Source organism: Zerene cesonia, chromosome 22 (genome assembly GCF_012273895.1).
Source record: "Zerene cesonia ecotype Mississippi chromosome 22, Zerene_cesonia_1.1, whole genome shotgun sequence".
In the NCBI taxonomy this organism is placed as follows: Eukaryota; Metazoa; Arthropoda; class Insecta; order Lepidoptera; family Pieridae; genus Zerene; species Zerene cesonia.
This window is the reverse complement of record NC_052123.1, coordinates 733,332-758,449: the sequence shown is the minus strand read 5'-3', so window position 1 is coordinate 758,449 and position 25,118 is coordinate 733,332. Positions and strand designations below refer to the sequence as shown.

The 25,118-nt window shown below is 33.5% G+C and overlaps 2 protein-coding genes across 6 annotated transcripts in view; both read left to right on the top strand.

Annotated features, from left to right (window-relative positions):
- LOC119835988 (heterogeneous nuclear ribonucleoprotein L) overlaps positions 1–19,860 on the top strand; it is a 254,148-nt gene extending 234,288 nt beyond the window's left edge. Inside the window, exons 4-15 of one of the 5 annotated variants that reach the window (XM_038361137.1) lie at positions 141–195; positions 2,115–2,201; positions 7,894–7,998; positions 9,887–9,966; positions 10,322–10,417; positions 10,912–11,022; positions 12,747–12,868; positions 13,569–13,719; positions 14,107–14,225; positions 15,222–15,310; positions 15,812–15,980; positions 17,887–19,860. In XM_038361137.1, coding sequence (XP_038217065.1) covers positions 141–195; positions 2,115–2,201; positions 7,894–7,998; positions 9,887–9,966; positions 10,322–10,417; positions 10,912–11,022; positions 12,747–12,868; positions 13,569–13,719; positions 14,107–14,225; positions 15,222–15,310; positions 15,812–15,980; positions 17,887–17,890 — 1,188 coding nt within the window. In that variant the 3' untranslated portion in view covers positions 17,891–19,860. The remainder of the gene's footprint in view (positions 1–140; positions 196–2,114; positions 2,202–7,893; positions 7,999–9,886; positions 9,967–10,321; positions 10,418–10,911; positions 11,023–12,746; positions 12,869–13,568; positions 13,720–14,106; positions 14,226–15,221; positions 15,311–15,811; positions 15,981–17,886) is intronic. The other 4 variants (XM_038361134.1, XM_038361133.1, XM_038361135.1 and 1 more) reach the window with 4 other exon arrangements.
- A 2,153-nt stretch (positions 19,861–22,013) lies between these two features.
- LOC119835937 (zinc finger protein 252-like) overlaps positions 22,014–25,118 on the top strand; it is a gene marked incomplete at its 3' end in the record, with an annotated part of 12,606 nt that continues 9,501 nt past the window's right edge. The window contains exons 1-5 of the mRNA XM_038361072.1: positions 22,014–22,180; positions 22,460–22,612; positions 23,402–23,541; positions 24,021–24,246; positions 24,703–24,958. Coding sequence (XP_038217000.1) covers positions 22,496–22,612; positions 23,402–23,541; positions 24,021–24,246; positions 24,703–24,958 — 739 coding nt within the window. The remainder of the gene's footprint in view (positions 22,181–22,459; positions 22,613–23,401; positions 23,542–24,020; positions 24,247–24,702; positions 24,959–25,118) is intronic.

Below are 25,118 nucleotides of genomic sequence, written 5' to 3'. Positions count from 1 at the left end.
TTTTTTTCTGTATTTCTGTAGCTTATGAAATTGGCATGCACCGTAACGCTATGCGAGGTGACAAAGATAGCTTAATCGGAATAATGACGAGTTGAAAAAGGATGAATATATAAGAGTGTGTTTGTCTTTTATGTGTGCAGGGAAGGGTCGCGGCGCGGACGGATCGCGGCGCGATACCGACACGATACCGTCAAGGTGAGTTGATAAGAATGCTATGCGATTCACCTGAGAATAGGATCGACGTAGTGCATGTTTATACAAGCGGATCTATAATCAATATAAACAACGACGCTTGTTGTTTGTTGAAAGAATCGGGCAACATAAAATAAACCAATCCAGTGACATATAAAAGTCCTTTACGTTCCTATTCATAGTTGAATCGCATTATAGTACCAAATATCTTTGAGAATTGACATTCCCCGCCCCCCCGCACGTTTGTACGACCTCGACCCGTACGCGAAATTTTGCATCAAATCAAAATGATGACAACACGCTAGGTTTTTCTTTTTAGCGCGCAAACGCTTCACTCACACAGTGGCTCGTGTGGTCTATTTACATACATCTGTGTGACGTCCGTGTGACATTTGACAGCTTTTTTGTGTGGGTTTTTATACTTATATTTGTATGGAGTGATGTATTATGTAGACTTGCTTCTAACGACGTAGGTACGCTCGGTTTTGGTGGTTCGGCGTTACGTGCAAACGGTGATTTATTAGTCAACTGATGATGTGTGAATTTAATTTCATCAGTTTAAGCCTTAACGACACAGATGACGCATACGATACTTACTTCTTTGAGAAATAATGGTCTTAAATGTAGATTCCATCGTTTTACTGTCGCTATTTCATTCTATATAATTTGATTAAGAATGGGCTATACCTATATCCTTAAAAGTTCAATTCCAATTTTCATTGTCTTAACGCCGAATCATCGTTACGAATGCGTTTAAATATTGAATTATATCTTAGAATTGTAACAATTTTAGAGTCACCTCGTCATAGAAAAATTTTTGAATTTAATTTATTATGATTTCGTTAACTTCTACCCGATAGGCCTCTGCTCTGGTTCTTATTTGCAAGGCAATCACTTTTTTCATCTAAAACTTTGAAACAATCTGTTTTGGGCCGAATTTAAAGTAGACGGCGGACGCTAATTATTCTGTTTCGCTTTTTTTTTTATTTTTTTAGTGTCACCCGCTGGCCGTCGCTTAGTTTTTTCGCTTAGAATGTGTTACTCTTTATAGGCATATCGGTTCTGATTTTTTTTTATATTATATTGTTTGTTTTTGTTTGAAATAGAATCACACGTAATTTGCTTCCATTGAGCGTAGCATTTCGCAGTTTACGTCTCGAGTCGGTGTAGTGGCTCAATTTTCTAAGTTGGGAAGAAAGCAACCGTGGATAATTTTTAATAAATCTTAAGTTAAATAGTTAAAACTTCATATTTACTCTCTGAACTCTCATCGTTGTATTTTAAGATTATTTTGTTTTTACATTGATTGTAGTTTATCATAATTATGCCTGAAATAAATTAATTTATCCGACGCAATATTATTCACACTACGAAATGTGTTCCTTATTAACCTTTGAATCTCCCATTTTGATCTTACCTTAATTCATCTTAGGTGAAATGATCAAAGATAAAATCACCGTTTATCTTAAATAGCCTTTCTCCTTTCCTTTGAAGCGAAAGTGACTGATATCGGTCTATCACTTTTCCAATGATGAGGCTTTAATCAAATATGTCAAATTATTTTCACCAGTATAGCTGCCTCGGCTACTCTACATGCAGTTCCATAATAATCCCTTGTAAAATACTACATTAATTATGATCTTCTTCGTCCATTTTTATTCCTTTCGATTTTTTATTTCTCATACCAAATTGCATAACAATCTGCCGTGGTTTAAGTGTAAAAACATAGCAGACAAACGAGAGTTAATCTCGCAATTAAAAGATGGACAGGAATAATAAAAGACATTGTGTACAATAGTGATATATATTAGCACTACAATATAGTTGTTGTCCTCAACACCTGATCTATGTTTTAAGTCGAGGCCACAATGCGCAATAGTGATATCTAATAACACGGTTATAAAGCTGTAATCCGTTTGCAGTGTCAGAGGAGGTACAACAGCCACAGCAAAGAAGCGCGCCACTCTTGCAGTCGCCGCAGTACACCGGTGGTCGACCTCAGCCCTACAGTGAGTAGCTGTAGCATTCACATCCTCTTCGCCAGTATTGAAAGTGATGGTTTCACGTAACATGTTGTGTTTAATTCTATGTGTATCACGCGTTTTTGTTACACGCTCATCGGTTTTTTCAACTCATTTTATTATTGCTAACGTTACGTGCGTTATCGTTTTCCACATGTGCGAAAATTGATTGTGATAAAATGATTCTATTTTATGGACCTATTTAAACATGATATTGTATTACATAAGCTATTTTAAGAATTTTCAAATTTCTTAGAACTATTTTTCGTTTTTATATAACTATTTAAGCAATATTTGAATATCATTTGATCACCGTGAAACACGTAAATTTTTAGCTCAACAAAACCCAACCCAGTCAAACAAAACAATGTTCGATCGTGTCGAAATTGAAACAAATAATCTAGACGCGGATGTAGAGCTAGAATCTTATCAAAACTAACGCGGAAATGGCGGCTCACACGATAAGCACCAAAGCAAATAAAGTGAATGCGAAATGAAAACACACTGCGCTTTCATCGCATATTCTGTGCGCAGTCGGGTTTAAAATACCGACCGGCGGAGTTGGAAATGTTTACGCAAGTTTTGATTTAGTTTTAGTTATAGATACTATAATATGGGGGTAGTTGATTTCAATACGGCAATTGCTATTTCCAGATCCTCTAATCAACATAATATTTTCTCCTATAAGATAGGACAAGAAAGAAATTTATTCAACAATAGACATTCTACAATGAAAGAATAAATGAAGAAAAAATTGAGTACCTACACACCTACATACATACATACATACATACATACATACATTATTTTATAGAAAAAGAAATGAATTATTGTGTTCGGTACTTACATTTCAAACGATAAACAAGTATGCTAATTTATGGGCAATAATTCTGATTTATTGTCATATAAATGTTCAAGCTATATAGATATTAAATAAACGGTGATTTATTTTTTAAATACAATAAATAGTTTTTTTTTTGTAAATTGGTGATTCGTTAATTGTATATACATGTGTGCGTGTGTCATTCTAGCTCTTAAAGTCACTTTAACGTTTGTTTCAAAAACAAACTTCGTTCAATACGATGGAATGCCACACTATTCGATGGGAGTCACATTAAAATCACTTTTGACGGCGCGCTCCAACGCAGATTCGTGTCGTAAATAGAAGACTATATATAATAATTAATCACTTGGTAATTTGATTATTAAACAAACTGCCAGTCATAAATATGATGAGGCTCGAATCGCCGAGCGATGAAAGCGTGGCAGCAATGTCGCGGGGAAAAAAAAATTAGAATAGATATCAGGTAAGTGAATTAAAGGGACCCTTCGGAGCGAATAATTTTCCCACGACATGAATATTTCATACGAGAGGAGGGTATATATAACTTTTACTGAGCTTGAAGTTTGTTACGGTTAAAAAGTTTTATTGATATCAATTTTCATATGGCCATTTGTATGTTTTTGAAAGGATTTAGAAGTAAAAAGAAAACGTATCACTAGATCAAGCGTACACAGTTCTCGTTGATGCATAAAGTTACCAAATTAAGCACCTATAATTTGACCCAAGATACCCACACTACAATCATGATCTGTATTTTTGGGCAATGACCTGTATCGTGGGTAAAAGGCCAAAAACAAAAGCCGACATTCAATGTTATTTGTTTAAGGTTTGATTTGCCTTCAAATTTAAGGAATCTTCTCGAAACTTTGAAAAATGGAGTAACTATAGAGTGTTTTCCAGTTAATGCTATGCAAAGACTGAATAATCTGCTGCTTAGATATAGATTGTATTCTTGAGTATGTTTGTTTCAAAATTATCTAATTACAATAAAAATATAACAAAAGAAATCTTTGAATATAAAATAATTACCCTCAGCAAGGTTTTTGCTATCAAGAAATACCGTAAGTTTTTGTTCATAATGAATATATTGTGTTGGAGTTTAGATAAATTCTTGTGAAGGGTTTGTTTTAATTATTTTAAAAAGCAATATAATCCCTTCTTCGTTTATTACAGCTCGGCGGATAATAGCTACGAAAGTTTAATTTAATCTCATAAATAGTTTAGTAAGTTAATTTCCAACGTAATAGAATACTTCAGACAACTAATCCTGGCACGTTAAAAGCAAATTGAAAAGTAGGTCGCCTTAGAAATACGATAACGGTTGAACGGTCTCCGAATGCGTCCGCACGCCACAAGCGATCGGTGTGAAATGACGCGAGTGTCGTGTGACGCATGGTTATGTGACACGGATTTAAATAATTCATGACGTAGGATACTGACAGTACCTATCGCCTGTGACTGCTTTTGATGGATCCTGGTTTTTTATTGGTCATTTGTTATAGTTGAATAGCTTACAATGTACAATAGTAAAGTTAAAACTGATAGTGAAGTGAATAAAATGCTTCAAAGTCTATTTTTTTAATCCATACCAATAGCAAATGGAGATTTTCAAATCTGTGAGTTTGTTTTTGAATAATCATCATCATCATCAGCCCATATATGTTACCACTGCTGGGACACAGGCCTTCTATGAAGGCTCAGCACACAATCCACCACGCTGGCCAAGTGCGGGTTGGCACATGTCAATATTGTTGAACTTTTGATTCTTGGAAAACAAAGGAAACAAAGCAAAAAAAGGAAACCGGCATGTTTCCTCACGATGTTTTCCTTCACCATTTTAAGCAGTGGTGATGTTATCCACATGTGCAGATAAATTGAAAAATCAATTTATTTCCTGCACGCTCGCCCGGTCTCGATCTTATCGATATTGAAGTCCGAGGTCCTTTCCACTGAGCCACCACTGCTTTGTTTTTGAATAATATTTGAACAGAACAAAACTACATATTGATCGTGTAGCTACATAAATATTTATTTCCCGTATTTACGCGTCGATAGTCCATCCATTGTTTAATATATTTTCTAATGTTAAATATTTTGTTCTGCCTATTCATTATCTATATTATTACGTGTTCTTGAAATCGATTTCAATTAAATTAAACCTCCCAGCCGAAGGAAAAAAACAAATGCATAGGTTTTTATTTCAAAACGAATTCAGCCCGCAGTGAGAGAGAGCTTCAATAAAAACTCCTCCAATGGTATAATTTGAAGCGATCCCATTAAAACGGAACGTTTGGTTACGTCGCCTGAATAAGAAAATTAAGGCATACACGGTGGACTGTGGAATTTAGCGTTTGTAACTGTTCGCTTTTTTATTATTTTTCACGGCATACACGGACAATGGGATTAATTGGATCACCGGACTGAGCTTGTTACGAGAGGGGTGGCAAAAAAACGTTTGATTTCTACACCGGTTTGATTTTTAATTCCGTCCAACAATGAGACCTTACGTACGTGTGTCAACGGAAAATGCTAATTGCGTACACGCAGTGTGGAAAGAATAAGTCGTATTAAACATGAAATGTATGTGTAAAAATAGCTTTTAGACAAACGGTTTGAACCTGGTTTGAATGGTTGGCTGAGATACTAACGGCTAACATCCAGTCTCACAAACTTTAACGTTTATTATATTCGTATTAAAACTCGTTCATCGTCCCGTCATAAAGAAAATATCGAGCTACAATCGCACGTGTGCATGATAATAGTTTTCAACTACTCTAGAATGTTCTTTATAGAGACAAAAAATAACTCAAAAATAAATTCTAAAACGCGGAAATTGTCTCTGGTTCGATCTCAAAGCACTCTGTGAGATAGTATTTGCGAATCGTTTTAATCCGTCGCGTTGCTGTGAAAGCGAAATAATAAAGAAAAAAAACAAAAAAACGAATAAAACTCTTGAAAATTTTTATGTACATTTTTACGTACGAGCTTTCGAAAAGTTCGCACGAATTATTCCGTGCAACCTAAATAAAGTAACAGACGTAATTAGCTTTGTTCATTACAAAAAAATGACGGGCTCAAAAACCGTCGCTCAAACGTTTTCGTTTTTACTAGTTCCGCAAACACGGTACGTGGGTGGGTATTTTGGCAAAAATGAAAAAAAAATAATAATCAGAAAACCTGAACGCTGCCTCCTACATTGTCTACATTTGTTTTTTTTTCTGTTTCGTATTCGCGTGACGTTTTCGAGTGCTCGTTTTTCGCGTTGGGCTTTTTTTTCATAATGTTTTTAAATGAGTTGCAAATTTGTGACTTGTTATTTAGAAATGTTATGATGCGATAGCTGGGTTACGCAAGGGACTGTTTTGGCTCCGGCGCTTTTCATTTATTTGATTGGTTCGTTGATTAAAAAGTTGTACGTTTATTATCAATTTTCCTCTGAAGATGCACTTCACTGTAGACAGTGTGATCCTACAGAGTCTTTTATTGAAGACATATTCCTCCGTTATATTTTTATCTTAATCTTCGTCTAAATGGGCTGGACTAGACATTGTTTTAATGAGTAGACTCCGCGTTGCTGAATTCGTTTCATTTAAACAAAAGTAAAATACATTCCTATTCGAAAATAAATAATTCTATTCAAAGGCTAGAAGACGTCTTAAAATAAATTACTTCAATTTCCATACCAAAGAGGCTATGTCCAAAAGAAAATTTATAATTTAAAAATGCAATTGCTGGCTTGCTGCGGCGTTTGCATCTAGAGTTGATTTTAAAATCTCAGCATACTTATACGCCCGGGGCTGCGCTTGGTTCGCGTCTGAGAAGCTAATTTTCATACGTTACGTGATTCGCACTTTGCCATTTCATTACACGTACCGTTTTACGTGATCTTAGTACTTAAATCTTCGTTACACCGCACAGTTATATTCAAACAACAATTGGAATTTTCACATTCATATTATATTACTTCACATAATTTGTAGCTGTAAATATTTAATCGCAATTCTAAATTGTTTTATGCATATCGAATGTGCTGCATCAATTTAATTTACACGGCTCTAGTTGTGCATTTGTTTTTTCATAAATTCACCGTTTATACTATGGTAACTTCAAATTTATCGTATGTATGGAAAAATCTCGAAAAAAAAACATGAAACTTGAAAATTAATAAAGTATAAAAATATATAACCACCTCTTATTGTATGTGACACGACATTTATAAACGTTTCAATCAAAAATAATATGAAACCTCTAACATATATTGGAGCCAGTCGCCGCAACCCTGTATGCTTTTAAACAATTAACGTTTCGCGGATGCCCCGTGCTTCCATTGATGCCTAAATGGACTGTATACAGCATTTGTGGCTAAGCGTGACAATACCTCGTACGTTCCACTCCACAGAGATTCCGTTTTAATAAAATTCAACAGCGCTCACAGACGGGACTATAGTGATAACATAAACACCAATGGCCAATCGTTTGTGCTCTGCACAAATACAATTATCGTCGAATAGGTAGGTGTTCGGACAAATAATTCTGCGGTTTTTTGTTGATAAATTCATACACGGCGATGTTATAAAGGATTTCACATACACACGAGAATAAAAACTATATTATGCACTTTTTGACGTTGCGAATGAAAAAGGGAGGGAAGGACACTTAACATGCAAGCAGGAGTGACAGGTTTGTAGATTGTATACAAAAGAAAGACAGACAAGAACATAAACTTAAAAAAATATTGTGATATTTCTATTGACACAGAAGTGAATGATGTGAATAATCGTAATGAATAAATAAATTAACAAACAACACCTGGATTCACCTATAAATCGATCGCAGATCCATCAAATGCCACAACGCAAGTGCCACCAAGACCGTGCAGCGAGGATTCCTGCAGTCAACACAGTCAGCATTCGTGCGACCAATCACAGAACGGTTTGTATGGTATAGAATTTAAATCGACCAATCGTTACCCTTGTTGGCGTATGACGTTTGTCGGGGCTGCCAATTGCGATTAGAGATTTTTTTTCAGGATAATAAAGTGCATACTGGAAATTTAAGCTAATCTCACAGTATTTTATCATTTTTAGTTTTTTTTATTACAGTATTAAATAATTCAGATCTTTATATTTTGCATAAACAAAATTGCCAGTATTACAATCTCTTAAAGAATTGTCCTTAGGATTAGAAATGTGGTCAAACAAAATCCTTGATCTATTCGGCAGCCCTGACTAAAATATTAAATGTGTCTAGATAATATGATAGCATGATTGTAATTTTAGCATTGTGTGTCGCTAACCACTAATTGTTCAGTTACAGCTATACAAATATCGGATTCTATACATGGATACATACCAGCAAAACTATTACATATAAGATTTACTTCATCACCATATTGTATATCATATATTATAAGCTACACATGTATGAAAACTACAGCTAAAGGCATAGCAAAAACCTGATATTCTAAAAGGTTATAATTTTCACTTGCAACAAGACTCTCTCCATAAGACGTAGTAGGTTCAAGGAGAAAGTCTATTGCTATTTTATTCATATTTGCTATGTCTATAGGCACAGTTACATCGTACCATGTGATATTTAATACATATACACAATAAATCATTGATACAAACACGAGACTTTCATTTCAATGCCCTTCTAATAATCCCGCATGTATTCTATGTATGAAAATGTTAGATGTACTGTGTTACTCTCGAGATATCTATCTAATATATGTATTAGCTAACTGCTAGTTATATATTTGTATATATATAGATGTTACTCTTCATAGCATTAAGTTTACATTTTAATAAACATAATGACGGATTGTATGCAAAGACGACAATATAGCTTATATTAATTGTTATAAGTGATGGTGAAGTTAGACATACGTATGGTAAAGAACACACACTCGAGTATTTGTTCTAGATACTGAATCAGGCCTCGATAAAATTTACAATTAAACCAAAATTCTTTGTAGTTGACAATATTTTTTTTTTTCGTTTTAATCAAATCTTGATCTAAACTCACAGCACCCGTATTTTTTGCTTCTAAAGCGTCGTAAACGCCAAATGACGTCATTCATACATTGGAATATATTTTTCTGCGCTAGTTAAGATTTAAAAAACAAGACCTGACTCTTAATAATTTTTGTGTGTTTTTACACTTTTACACATTGAGACTTTAAAGAAACCAAAGCCAGGCTTATTAGTTAGATATAAATTGGTCTATCTGTAACAAAAAACAGAGAAAATGATCAAAAATGAAACAATCTTTATACGTTTTCAGAGTTACTAGACTAGAATAATTTACTAAGAATGACGTAGTCTAATGTCAGAACGATTTTTGTGTCTAGTAAAATTTTGGGAAAGAAATTGAACCGTACAACTTATGACGTCATCACATAATTTTTGTTTTTATTAATTTGCTCTTAATATATGCGATAAAAGATTGAATGAAATATATTGTGGTCCTAACAGCAAAATAGTGAAACGGTTTTTTTCTTTCGCGGTCTCATGTGCAAATCCATAAGTTATGCAGAAATGTAGAAAATAAATTATGTGTATTGCGTTATTTTCAAATATTGTTCAAATCACAACAGACATTAATCCTTTAGAAAATTATTTTAAAGAAAGTTGAACGCGTAGGCCGAAATGTTTTAATTGAATTTAACAATCCCAGTTACGAAAGTCGACGATAATATCTATGTAACATCTTAACATAATATAATTACTTATGTATAAATACCTAAAATTGTATGAAAGTGCTAGACTGTTTTTCATAAATACACTTGTTATAAATAACTATTTTAATGTGGTTTCCGTTATTACAGATATGGACTTTGGTAGCGGAGGGCCACCTCCCCCGGGAATGATGAAGGACAGGCATGGACCGCCTCCACCCCACCACCCGGTGATTGTTTTTTGTTTTTTTTTTCTAAACTATTTGAGAGGTAGTGTTTAGAAGTAATCTGGTATATGTTAACTCCACTTTTATAAAAGGTTAGCAATGTAGAAATAAAAAATAAAATTGTTTGTAATTTGTTTTTTTTTTTGTTTCATTTGTAAACGCAATTAACTGCTGATCGATTTATTTCTTTCGTGTTTATAGATGTGCACATACTATTATGTTTGCTTCATGTAGATTTGAGTTATTTACTTTACTCTCACTATGAATATAAGAAAAATGCAATCTCCAACTCTTCTTTTCCTACTTTGTTAAGTGTTTGAACTGGCCTGAGAATGATTATTTCTATTAAATATTCCAGCGTGACGGTCGCGGCTACGGACCGGAGGGCTATGGCGGCGAGGGTTTCGTCCCTCCGCCGCCGATGCATCATCCGCCGATGCCGCCGCAAAATCAGGTCATTTTTATGTTAGAAATTTTCGAAAAAATAGAATAGCAACCCGTGACCGAGAGGCTAGGCGTTGCTACGGTTAGGCAAGAGACGCGGGTTCGAATCCCGCCTTGCGATTGAATTTTTTCTGTTTCAAAAAATTTCTCATTTATAAAGCATTTCAATGCTATAAAACTAAAAATTATATTTTTATGTTAATTTACCTTAAACCTAATCTCTTTTATCGTCTTTATGAAGACTTTTAATATTTGTGAAACCGACATTCAAAATTATATTTTTTTTACTGATTGATTCAGTCAAATAACAGATTTAGAATAGTAGTATTTTAAAATATACTATTTTCTTATTACAATATTAATTGAAGTTTTTTAATTATTATTTATGCACATAGGTCATAAGGGTTTCTTATTATTAACAACATTCATACATTATTAAATATGTAGTACAATTTTTCATCAAAAGTTACATGTACCGTTATATAAAAAAAAACCCTTCCGCAGGGCGGGCCCCCGCAGCAGGGTGCCGTGATGATGGTGTACGGGCTCGACCCGAGCACCGCGAACGCGGACCGGCTGTTCAACCTGTGCTGCCTCTACGGGAACGTTGTTAGGGTGAGTGTACCCGCAAATTAAAAAAAAAAAAAAATGCTTTTTTTTTTTTCGTTTCGTCTGTTCAGTTTTGACTAGCTTCCTTAGACTTGTTTAGTTAAGGGGGGCGTGTTTATAATATACTTTATTGTACACAAAAACAAACATACAAAATACGAATATAATTAAAAAAATTGTTACAACTAGTGCACAAATGCCAACCTTTAAGCTTTTGTTTTATTTAAAGGTTGAAATTTTTAATATGTTCATTGAAATACAAGATTTTAAAAGCATTGCTCTCTATACGACAATCACCTTTTTTGTAAATTTCTGCTTTTTTATATTTCGATCGTTTCCATGCTACTCGGGATGGCTTTTCAAATGAAGACGATTGCGTTAAATTCCTGGATATTTTAAAAGTTTAAATTGCTCGAATGTAATAGTGTCCGACTAGAAAATTTGCATTCGAAGTGTCTCTCAGATAGTTAAAACTTAAACCAATTCGTATTAGAATAGTTTTAGAAAAAAATGTGTGGGTTTTTAGTTTTTTTTTTAATAGATAGAGTGATTTAAGGGGAAGGTTTATACATATATATGATAAGATCTATTAAACTATATATTCTCCAAATTAACGCGTGCGAAGCCGCGGGCAAAAGCTAGTAAGCAATAAAATCCAGTTGCATAATTCTAGCAAAGACATTTGAAATTAACTCGCCTTTATACAAAACTAGCTTCACCCCGCGATTTCACCCGCGTAAGTCCGTATCCCGTAGGAATATCTGGATAAAAATTTACCTATATTGTTTTTCCAGTTATCCAGCTATATACGTACCAAATTTCATTGCAATCGGTTCAGTAGTTTTTGTGTGAAATAGCAACAATCACACACATCCTTATGAACTTTCGCATTTATAATATTAGTAGGATATAAGAAAGTAGTACAAACATTTATATTTGAGTCACACGGTTCGTTTATCGTAAAGAATAAATTGCTAATTATAATTTGTTTTAATAAGTTACATGAACATAAATCCATCAGGACCTCTATAAACTTTAGAATCGTGTGGGTCGCGACCTAGACCTTTTAAGGTCCTGTTCTGAGAACGAAGGGCTATACTTAGCGTTCGACATATTAATATCATCATAAATTTGAAGAAGAACCACCTTCGCTTCTATTAACCTTTACTTATTCCAGTGCATTTATTTAGTGATTAAGTTAACTTAATTAACTTAATTAACTAACCAGTTCGTGGAAACTTACTAAATGGTCTTAATTTAAGACCGACGAAGCCGACTTCTTAGAAAACGAAAAATTGTACATAAATTTCATCGGTGATGTTCTAAATCAATTGATAGTTTAAAAAAGAATTATTTTTATTTATTTGAAGGTAAGATACATATGGCAAGATTGATATTTTCGTCGAAAAAAAAAATGTTATTCTCACCAGAAATAAGGTAAACCGGTCATTTGGACACTGAGCCAATACGCGAATGCCCTCTGGAGGATTTTAATATGTTGTTGTTTAACGTTTTTCAATCGAAGGATTAATATACTTGTACTAGCTGCACCCGGCAAACGCTGTTCTGCCTTACTCTTATCAATTAGGGGTATGAAAAATAGATGTTGGCCGATTCTCATAGATACCGGATAAGCACAAAAAATTTCATCAAAATCGGTCAAGCCGTTTCGGAGGAGTATGGCAACGAAAACTGTGACACGAGAATTTTATATACTTGTATATTCGCAGATAAAGTTCTTGAAGACGAAAGAGGGTACAGCTATGGTGCAAATGGGCGACGCGGTGTCGGTGGAGCGGTGTGTGCAGAACCTGAACAACGTGACCGTCGGCGATTACACGCTGACGCTGGCGTGAGTTTGTTTGTTTGTTTGTTTTTCTCCCACAGTCGGCAATGGAGCTGGTGGGTCGCCTGATGGTAAACGCTACCATCGCTAATGAACATTTGGAGAGGCGTAAGGTCAATTGCAGACCGTACGTCCCTAAAAATTGATTGCCGACTTTAAATTGGGTAGGGATTAAGAAAGGATTAACAACAGTAATAAAGGAAAGCACTGAAAAGGGTGAGAAAATGGGAATATGGGCCTCTGGCTCCCCCACTCGCCGTACAAAATACAATAGCATGCTATTATTTCTCGCCAGTTTATTGTGGGAGTGTGGTACTTCCCCGGTGCGAGCTGGCCCAATTCGTACCGCAGCGTGCTCGTCTCCCGCATACAAACATACAAATATCGATGAACGAAAAATTTTTTAAAATACCAAACGTGGTGAAGATATTGTGCAAATGTGGGCTCTCAGACATATGTTATACTAAAACTTTGATTTATCATGTAAATGTAATACAAAACAAACTCAACATAAGGTATGTTGAAACTTATGGAATTACCGAAACACATAAGTATATCTCAATACAAATGACCTATATACTTAAACACACTGTATAAGTACATTTTATAACCTTCTTGTAATAATTATGTTGTAAATCTTCACCAAGTACGCATAAATAACTAAAAAAATTATTATACATAAAAAAAAAAACAATTTTTTTTTCAGTTTCTCAAAGCAGGCGTACCTCTCGGAAGTGATGAACCCGTACCCGCTGCCCGACAAGAGCCCGTCGTTCAAGGACTACGTCAGCAACAAGAACAACCGCTTCCTGACGCCGGCCTCCATACACAAGAATCGGATACAGCCGCCGTCCAAGGTGAGCTGCTGTCAAGTGCAGGGCAAATATTTTTTTTTTCAAAATATATAATACGGTTGTATTGCAATTCTACACAATTGATAAATGTTGATAAGAAATCGCAGTCAGTCATCACAAAGACTAGTAACAAAGTGAGTGTAGTTGGGCTGAATCTATACTTAATAAATCTGAAGAGTGTATTTGTTACAACGCACTAATCTCACGAACTACTGGTCCGATTTGAAATATTATTTCAGTGTTAGATAGCCCATATATTGAGGAAGGCTATGGGTTATATATGTACCACGGGCGGACCGCTAGTATTAGAATACAATTGATACCCGACAACACTATATCGAGAGATATGGACAGCCGTATAACCGGCACCGCTGCGGTGCGCCTGCGCAGGTGGTGCACTTCTTCAACACGCCGCCGGACGTGTCGGAGGAGCAGCTGCTGGGCGTGTTCGCGGACTACGGCGTGGCGCCGCCGCACACCATCTCCAAGTTCCCGCTCAAGAGCGAGAGGTCAGTTGTGTTCCTATACTTGGTCACTTAGGTAGATGTAACTTTAAAAACCACTTTGATATTTTGAAAATTAATAAGTACTACAGTACTATTTCGCACATAGTCTGCAAATAATATGGCAGATCATTGATATATACTAAAAGTAAATAGGGTCCTAAAATGGATCCCTGCGGAACTCCACATATTAACAGACGCACCGCCAGAAACTTCAACAACGAATGTATTTGAAGATAAAATGACTATTACACAAGCGCGAGTGTACTTTTTATTCGTGACGCCCTAGTTTCGACGTGGCGACGGCGCCACGCGAATTTGTAGGCACTTATCGCTATAGATACGGTCCACCCTTGAGCATGCTACTACAAGGATGAACCTTTAGTTCACCCACGCGTCCGTGCTAAGATGAAATAGCCCATTTAGGCTAAAGTGACGTGTGGCTGTGTGTGTGTCGCCATGACGTCTAAAATCAATATTAATTCTAGTATGATAAAATTATGTGGATAGGAATTTGAATTGCTTTAAGACGGTACGGTATATCGCCCTGATTAAGGTCTGAATGCATTGTTGTTATATGAGTGTGTGAGTGATCCATGATGACCTTTATTGTACAAGCAATGTTGACCACCCGCCCCATAAAGTAAGAGTGCAATGGGCTGGTACTGGTACTGCAGAGTAGGTACTTAAAAACGCGTAAGTGAAAATTATAAAATTCGAGGAAGGTACTGGACTTGAAATTGTGTTATTAAAGGAATATCTTTTGGTATATTTCAAAGGAATTGTTAGTTTACACTGCGGGGCTTCAAACGATATTGTGTCGATTTCAACTCCAAACTTATGCAATTCTTGCAAGCTTCCTATACCATTCACCACATCAGTAGCTTCTCTTGAGGACTAAATTTCCATTTAATCCTTTCTTTTCCGTTACAAAAACACACAAATAAAAAAATGCATCATATTTGCCAAATAATAATTTTCGCTTTGTAATAATACTTCCAGATCATCATCCGGCCTGATGGAGTTCCAGAACATCTCGCAATCGGTGATGGCCATCATGGCGTGCAACCACGCGACCATACAACATCCAGGTGCGTTTATTTAAATTAGAAAATTTTATCTTTTGAAATAGCAATACATGCAAAACAGAGCATATGCTAAGAAAGATTCAAGTCATATTTAAATTGACGAAAGAACGATTTATCTATCTGAATATAAAAAGTGAGGGTAGAATGAATAATTCGAGCGAGAAACGAGAGAATCTTGACTAAGTTGGACCTTACATTTTGTTATTGATATACGCAGTATGTGGATTGAAACGGTGTGGTATCTACGGAAAAAGTACAATATTTATTGGAGTTTTAAAAGGTGTTTCCATAAACAACAGAAAGTTCTCAATATCGTTGCGTCAAGTCTTTATTTAGTTCCTATATTAGAGATATGTTTTTTTTGAAGAACCGATTTTGACAATTACGTTATATATATCGTATGGTATGTGTAGTCTAGTTAAAAGTTTCAGTGAATGATCATTTGTTATATACATTTATGTTATTATTTGTTACATTAAATTGTGTCCTAAACAAATATTGCAGGCGCGAAATTCCCGTTCGTGATGAAGCTCTGCTTTTCGTCGTCGCGGCAGATCGGTCAGGGCAAGGGCCAGGGTGGGGGCAAGAGCCGCGACGGGAGCCAGGGCCCCGGACAGGGCCCCGACGCGGGCCCCAGGCAGGGTCAGAACAACGGCGTCGAGCACGACTACTAGTAAGCCAACACTTAGATATAGCGATGTGTATAGAGCAACGGAGCGATAAAAGACATGATTATACATGTAAATTGACATTTCTGAACGGACCAATACGCGACCGATATACCAAAGATTAATGTCGCCGATGCTATATCGGTGTGTAATTGTATGGATTTTTTTGTTTTGTCTCGAAATTGTACGATATGTAGCGTTCAGGCACAAGTTAATGTAAGTTCTTTTTTTTGTAATGAGGGTAGTCGCTGATTTATTACTATGTATGTATAGATTATGGCCTACTTTAGTACCGAATCGATATTCTAAATAAGTATGTTCTCTCCTAAATAAATGTTATTCGCCGTTTTCGTTTTCAAATGTTTAAAATGGTATTTATTGTATATGTACTTACCCACTTACCTACTTACTATATATTTAAAAGCAATTTTGAAATTTTACTCTTGTCGAAAGGTTTTTAACGGATTTTTTGAACCGAATGTTAAATATATTTTATATCTTTGACAGTTTGTTGTAGGGACCATAGATGGTTTGTCATTTCTGTTTTTGTTTATCGGAACGTTGGAAAATTAATCTTTGACGAGAGTTTTCTTAAACTTGAAGAGATTGTGAACAAAAGAAGAAATGGCGACCCCCTTTTTCTATATCATTATATATTTTATTTTAATAAAGAATATATATATTATATATTCTTATATGAAATGTATACAGACTTAAATAAATTTAAATATGTTTCCAATTATATTATCTATTGACACTAGAGCATTTGACATAATTTTGTTATTTAATCTGTGCTTGTTGATTCTTTTCATATTTTCTAAGCCAAATAAATTAGCCAAAGTTGTAAGATTATAGAATTTAAAATAATAAAGATGGAATGTATTTAAAATAATAATATTGTTGTAAATAATAATGCCGTTGATAACAGATTATTTTGCAGGTAGTTGTAAAAAAGTACAATCAAGTACTCGAGTGTCATGTAAAAAAATAGCGTAATGTGTTGTAAATGTAATTGTAAGGTTCGGAAAATTAATATCGTCACATGAAATAATGCCACCTTTTACATTATTATAGATATAATTTTCTATGTAACTTTCAAAACTATTTAGTTATTTTTTCTGATCTGCATTAGAATTGTAAGTCATTCCTGCCTATTATAATGAAAAATTATGATTTTTTATTTAGTTTAAAGGTGGCATAAACATTTTCTTCTAAAAGAATGACATATCCTTGTGATTAAATACCATATAGTTTATAATATTTTTCAAGTCAATTGGTCTATAGATGCGCGCGTAGCCTAAGTGTATGTAATTATATAAATAGTACAGTCGTGCACAAATATCGGATATTTTACGATGAAGCAATGCTTTTAGGCTTTTAATAGATTTGTACTTACTGCTACGTTTTGTAGTTTAATACTATTTAAAAAAAATAAACTTATAGTGGTTTTGTGCGCGACTGTACACGCTTTACCCGTCGAAAAAATGTCAATTTTTGTAGATGACATTGACATTTCGTCAGTTATGTCATGTGCGTGCATAAGCTTTGAATTTGGCACCTACATATCAAGGAGACAAATAAATTATAGATGTAATGTAAAAATATATGAATTTATATCTCTATCAATGTCTATTACACAGGCAATATTGAATGTCCGTCTTCTTTAGTTTTCTGTTCTTCTTTTTTTTTTTTAATTTGAAGTGTTTTTTTTTTCTTTTGTAGGCTTTTTTTACAAACATTTTTCAACATCGGCGATCCGGTCGAAAAACATGTGTGTGTGTGTATGATTTTAAAGAGTCGAACATGACATTATTGTGGTTAATAAACTAATTATTGAGGTAAACAACTGTTTTTCGACATGGATCGGCAAGTTTGAGAGACATGCACTTACATGGACGTATTTGCTTCTAGTTAACGGCGAAGGCGGCGCACACACAAACACACATATCAAGACGGACGGCTACACACATACACACAGCCACCACTCCGAGTGCGGGACTTGAGTTGCCGTTTAACAATATTCACCCCACAACACACATAAATATTGTTTTTATTTTTCTCAAAGTTACCAACGCAAAACTAGGGGGTGAAGTTTTTTTTTCAATGGCAACATTATTATTCCTTAATTTTTACAATTATTGTGATCTAGATCACTGCTATAAAGACATTAACAGATAGTTAATTTTAGACACAGTAACAATTTTTTAATTTCATGTTTAACACAATCTACATTTCCATTTTTTTTATTTTATTTTATTTTTTTCTCTTTTTTTAATGTACTTGGGCGAGTCGAGAAATGGGTTCGCATTTTGTTTTATATAAGTAGAGGTTTAGGTGTTGTAAGCATTATTCCCTTATTATGAATTGAATAAAATAGTTTTAGTTTTGTGTCGGCCATTTTCAGAAATAAAAATTGGATACACGTATCTAAAATGGCTGGCATTATTTTTCCGTTTTGAGTGACTGTTTTAGAAATAGTACGTCGTTTAATTTTTAGTTGAATATAGATGTTTCTGTTACATTATTTTTGTCCTAATTAGCGTTAAAAATATTGTCTGTGCGTATTTTTATGATAGATTTTACTGGTTGTACACTAATGGCAGTTGTGAATTGTACAAGTAATAAATTATATGTTGGTTATAAGGTAGAGAAATTTGACTTTTATTTTTCATTCGCTTAGAGTGTGCATGTTTTATTCGGTATTGCATGAGTTTCGTGTTCTCACTGTGTGGTTGCGCGTAACTTCAAGCGTGCCAATTGTGTGCGGACAGCGACAGTAAATTTGGGCAAACAACTGTTCCTGCAAACTTGTCAAGCTTGTGGTCACGCGTGTAACCGCCATAATTCGATGTTTTTTAAGAACCAAAAGTGTCATAAGTGTAAGTTTTAGCACTTTTTAGGCTAGTAGTAACTAGTAAGTGTCATGGCGAAGTCAATTATATTTGATTAGATGGAAATGATGAAACAGATTTTCTATAAACATAAAATTGGCCTATATCGATAATTATTTAATTCTGTAACTGACCAGTGATTTAAATAATATTTTTATAAAAATATATTATTAACTACTTTTTGTTTAGAATGAAAAACGTCCATTTGTGTTTCCAGAACAATCATTTGAAATAGTTACCGTAACGAATTGTAATAAACACTGGTCAATGATGATTCTCATTATAATAAGCTAATAAATTTTTTCCCTTCCTTTTTTTCTATTAATAAGATTAAATATTTGTATGTGAATTGAATAGCATGCCTATATAACTGTTTATGATATGAAATTGTCACATATAACACGATTTTTACTTTAACACTAGGTAGATTTGCCTTGCAAACGCAATTTATGACTAAAATTAAAAACATTTTTTCTTTAACAGAATTTACAAAAATAACATAGCGTAAACAGTACTATAGCAAACCATAGTCCTATAGTAAACAATGTTATCAAATAAAATAGATGCATATCTTTTTCTCTAGAACTATTTTCGAAATGAATTAAATGTCTTAGTATTAGCAATTGATGTCGTGGATAGCATTCAGTTTTGTGTTGATAAATTATGTAAAGAAATATATATTTGTGTCGCTGTTGTTTTAAATCGTTCTGCGTAACTACTTATGTAAAATTGTTTGAAAATGAATGCTTATATACTGTTGTAATAAATAATGTAGTTGTCAATAACTCAAAACAATACATGTTTCACTAATTTAAATGACACAGACTACTGCACGTGACTATGTCCGACTCTAACAAGAACAGCACTCTAGCCAACATAAGATAATGTAACAGATTATAATTTTTTAGTTTTTCTTTCCTTATTTCTTAGCTTATCTCCTTCATTGGTATTAGATAGTAGTTACATGTTTAACATTAAATACATGAAACACAAATATTCTTTCATTTATACACAGCATTCCTTACTTCAAACATACGAAACATTACAAAACTACAAACAAGATACAAAATACGAAACGGTTACACAGTGATAACTATTTAAACAGATCTACAAGCATCGGTGAAGTTATGATGAAGTAGAAAACTGAGACAATAAATAATTTTAATACAGTAACGTTTTAGACACCAGTAATTTGTTTTTTTATTATTTATTTGTAAACATTAAATTCTTAACTAATGGAATGTTAAATCTCTCGGTTTCAAGTCTTCGTGTGCTTTGTAAATTTAATTATCTAACAGCTAATAAAATGAACGCTATTTTTATAATCACTTGACATGTTAAAAGCAATTACACATACTAAATAAATACAAATATTATTAAATCTTACCTTATAATGCTCAATTTATTACAAAAACAGTACAATTTTTAACAAATTTGTTTCCCCTTCTTCATTACATTTTAACAATCATCAGACACAGTGCCATTAACATAAAATTATTAGTTAAAGCACAATTGTTGTCTACTACAAATTATATATGACTATTTCTGTTATGGCTTACTTGAATTTTGAGGGTGAGATTATGTTAATATGTAAATACACGGATGTATCATGTTGAAAGACTTTTAATTTTATTGTAAATTTTAAGAGAAAAATAATATATTTAGAATGCTGCACGAGACGCGAAAAATGTAAATTGTATAGAAATAAAAAATGTTTTCGAATTGCGTTTGTTTTTCTTTGTCGAGCTAAATGAACAGATAAAATCCAAAGATAAGTTTGTAAACAATTTACCTTCAAATTTGAATCGGACGCCGCGCGCCACCATCGCTTTCGCGCCAAAAAAGACCGTTTCCTTTTTATGACGTTTGACATAGACAACAGACCCAATTGATAACCAAAGAATAAGCAACCCAATTGATTCAAATTACACAGATTATATGAAATACACAGACCTTTACAATTGTAACTATTACAATGAATAAAAAAGTTTTTAGTCAGCTAAGCTTAATGATTCTCTTTGAGGACTCTGATAAAAAGCAAACAAAACTTTACAAAGTCATCATAATGACGCCAGTGTTAGTATGAAACGATTTGATTTTATGAAATTATTACAGATCACACATTATTAACATTTTTCTATAATTAAAAAAACCTAAAGCAAGCTTTAGAGTATATAAGTAAGCTACTCTAAGTCATCTACCAAATTAAATATTACCAGCATGTGAAATGTGTTACGTGTGAAGTTATTGCCGTTTCTCCATAATTCCACGTATTATATAGCAAATACATATTTGCATATCAAAATGTAGTAGGATAATTTGTAATGAAAATAAATTAGTCTAAATACACACAAATAGATAGTCTAAATACAGACTAATGGTCCTCAAACTTATTGAAGAAAAATATAAAAATAATGTTTGAAATTAAGTAACAAAACTATCACAACCATGATTTCATATAAAAAAAAACTATTTATTACATTTGATATTAAAAAAATATATCAGAATATTCTATTCAATTCATGGTTTATCAGGTATTGTGCTTTTTTTTACGTCGTTTCTGTCTGTCTGTAATTTGCAACCAAGCCAAAGTAAATCAATAGAAGACATGTTTTAATTTTAGTAAATTTAAAAATAACATGTTTCGAAATTGAATATCATGCATCGCCTCCCTGATCCAATTCAACAGCCCTGATTTTTTCCTGACATTACTGCCCGCCTTTAGGTATCAACTACTTTGTGAAAGACTGGTGTAACCTCACTATACCTCCCCCAAGCACTGCTAGTGAAAGCACTGCGAGTGATAAATAATGTAATAAAAATTGTGGCAGAGTGTGAACTTTATTATTACTCACTTATTTTGGTATATACATATTTTTTTAGTTAGTCTACAGACGAAAGGAAAACAAACACTTATTATAACTAATAATATTATTTTAGTCTGTGACAAAGTTTTTGTTATCTGTATACATGTCTTTGAAAGGAAATCAGCAGCGCTCTCTAGCGGATAATCGTTCACTATTCGACACGTATTGTCCGTAATGGTGGCTGCTTGCTAAAATCATGGCTGACAACTTATCAAGATTCAATTTGAAAACCTTCAGAAACTAATGGGATCAAAATAAAACCAAAGTTGCAGGTACTTAGCGAATGAATGTATTACAGATTTCTTTACATTAAGTTTATAGCTAATTAGATCAATAGAAATGGCCAGGGGAAGGTTGTAATTAATTTTTTAGTAGTGAATTCTTTAGAAATTGTTTTTTTGTAGAGATGTAGACATTTTTAAACATAAAAAGAAGTTGAAATAAAAGGTAAACAACATCATAAACTTTGAAAAGTTCAATTTTGAGATAGATAAATTTACCTTTTTTGTGATTTATTATGTAATATTGAACCTTAATCTATACGAATCTATTTATTTGATCTTTCATTTTGTACATCAATTCGTACAAATAACAAAATATTATGGAAGAAATATATTAACGGTGTTATTTAAATATATATTTGGGTACATAGATTTTATATGCTTTATGAGCAAAATTTCTAAAATCGTTGAATATTTTACAAATTTCGCAAAAATTATTCTTCAGATTGACTTCAAACAAAAAGTGGATCTGGTTCCACTGATGGCAAAAAAAATAAATAACGTCCAATTAATTTCTAAGATGACAGAGCATTGCTATATTTGTAATAAACAGGATGGAGGGGTGGAGAAAACTAAGATTAACATATTTGAAACCAAGGTAATTTCTCAACATATTCATCATTGAAATAATTGAATATATAAAATAACTGCGCCCCGTGGTTTCACCCTCGTAAGTCCGTATCTCATTGGAATATCGAATAGAAAGTGACCTATATTTTATTCCAGTTGTCCGGCTTTCTATGTACCAAATTTCATTGCAATAGGTGCAGTAGTTAAAAGTGTGTGGAAGAACAACAAACTCACACACATCCTAACAAACTTTCGCATTTATAATATTAGTAAAATAATACCAGCTTGCTGTGCCAGCTGGCATCAAAATCATTTGCGAAAACTTTCAGGCTTTAACGACAAAACAACAGACTTAAAAAAAAAGGATGTCCTCAGATCAACTGTATATTTTTAGAACTTTCGACCGAGCGAACTGATTCTGATGATTTTGAATTTGGTCTAGCTCTGACAATTGGTAGATTTTAGTTTTCTGTAAAAAATTATAATCGTATCAAATTTCATCTTAATCTGTACTGAAGTTTAGTTGCTATTTAGACTCATTAATTTTGATATTAGCATGAATAAGACAGCATTAAGGTGGGATTACATACTTATTGATGACATTCCTTAGTTTCACTTCAGGGCATATCAGTTTTATTTTAATTATGGAACACACGGGCTTATTGGTCTGCAGTCTTTTATATAAACATCAGCATTCTGTAGCTGCAAAAACCTAAGTAGTTTTCTTGCTGAACAATTTATTATTTTATTAAGGTTCTTTTACTTGATTTATACTCATATAACTCATCTCTGATAAAAAATTGTATGTTAATTCCAGACACCTATGTCAGGGAGTAAAATATTTGAACTGTTATTGGAAATATCAGGAACTGAAGTGCAACAGGAGTGCAAAGAGAGCAATAATTTGTGTGCAAAGTGCTATAAGTCACTTCTCGAATATGATTATCTTTTGGCTAGGTGAGTAAACAAATCTTTTCTTTTTATTAAGTTATTTGTATATGAAACTAAAGAGTTTGTTTGTTTGAACCTTATAATCTCATAAAGTACTGGACCAATTGCAAAACAAATTTCACCTTTGGATATATAATCTTTAAGTCCTACATATCCTTATAGTCCATATTTTACCACAAGCAAAGGTGGGGCCGGCCACTAGTAATCATATGCAACTGGGCGTATATTGCATAATCCACACATATTTGGAGACTCATTTCCTTCTCCTCTCAGCCTTCTTAGTCAATCCTTTCCTTTTAAAAGCAGGTAGCACATTTGCAGAGGCATTGCCTCTACAAATGTTCAGTTAGTGTAATACATAATGAAAGAGATTAATTTTAAATTAACTTAATTTATAATTCCTTGCACTGGTAAACCATAACCATACCAACAATAACCATATTAGTGAATTTTCACATTGATTCCCTTATTTTAATGCGTTCCAGGCTGAATGAAATGAAATCAACAATCCGAGATAACATACTGAAATCAGAACAGATGCGAAACATCAAAAAGGAATTGAAAGTGGAAGAGGCGAGGCCCAAAGAGGTTAAAAATAACATAAAGCTGGTGTTGCCGGCGTCAAAGTTGCAGCCTTTACCACCCGGGTTTGATTTGAGAGTTAAAACTTCCAGCTGGGGTAATGTGACAGCTAGTGTCCCAACAAGTCTGGTTAGTTACAAAGGTTGTCTTTACTATAATAATTTCCTATGGTCTTTATAAGAAGTATAAAATTATCATTGACCTCGACAAATTTGTCTAAAATAAATATAAACCATTGAAAATAAAATTACCGAGAAATGGAAAATATGTTTGTTCACAAATGCAGACAAGTCACTACATAGTATAAATGAAACAAAGCTCCTTCCCACTGTCTGTTTATCGCTGTGTATGCTTAGATCTTTGAGATTGCACAATGATTTTGATGGGGTTTTTTTTTATCGACTAAGTTTTAGACTATTCAGGTGGAAACATAGAAATTTATTTATTAGTATTGTTTCATATAAATTATAACAATACTTGAAATAACAAAACAGCAAAGCAAATGATAGAAATGCTATTATATGCGTTGAATTTCCTTGATATACTATTTTTATACCCTATCTTACTATAATACTCTATTTTCAGTCATCGGTGTCCAGTTTACCCAATTTCACACAATCAAATACCAACACAACAGAATTGATATCAACAATAAAAACAGAAATGGATATAAATCAAATATCAAATATGCCAAGAGTGATAATAGAGCCTGAAACTATTGCAACTCTACTAAATAAAGGCAATTTCACTTTAAACAGCATAACCAAGGGCTATGTGACAGTCACAAATCAACATAAAGATGAAGAGAACCATGAGGAGAAACCCATGGAGATTGATGAAGGTTAGATAGACAATTTTTTAATTTAAAGAATAAAATTAAATATAAATTAATAATATACAGTTATAAATTGTATTTAAATTTTATTATTTAACACGTTGGCTGCTGAAACACACCAGGTGTGTAAAAATGCTTGGAACCAAGGATGCGGCTTTACACGCCT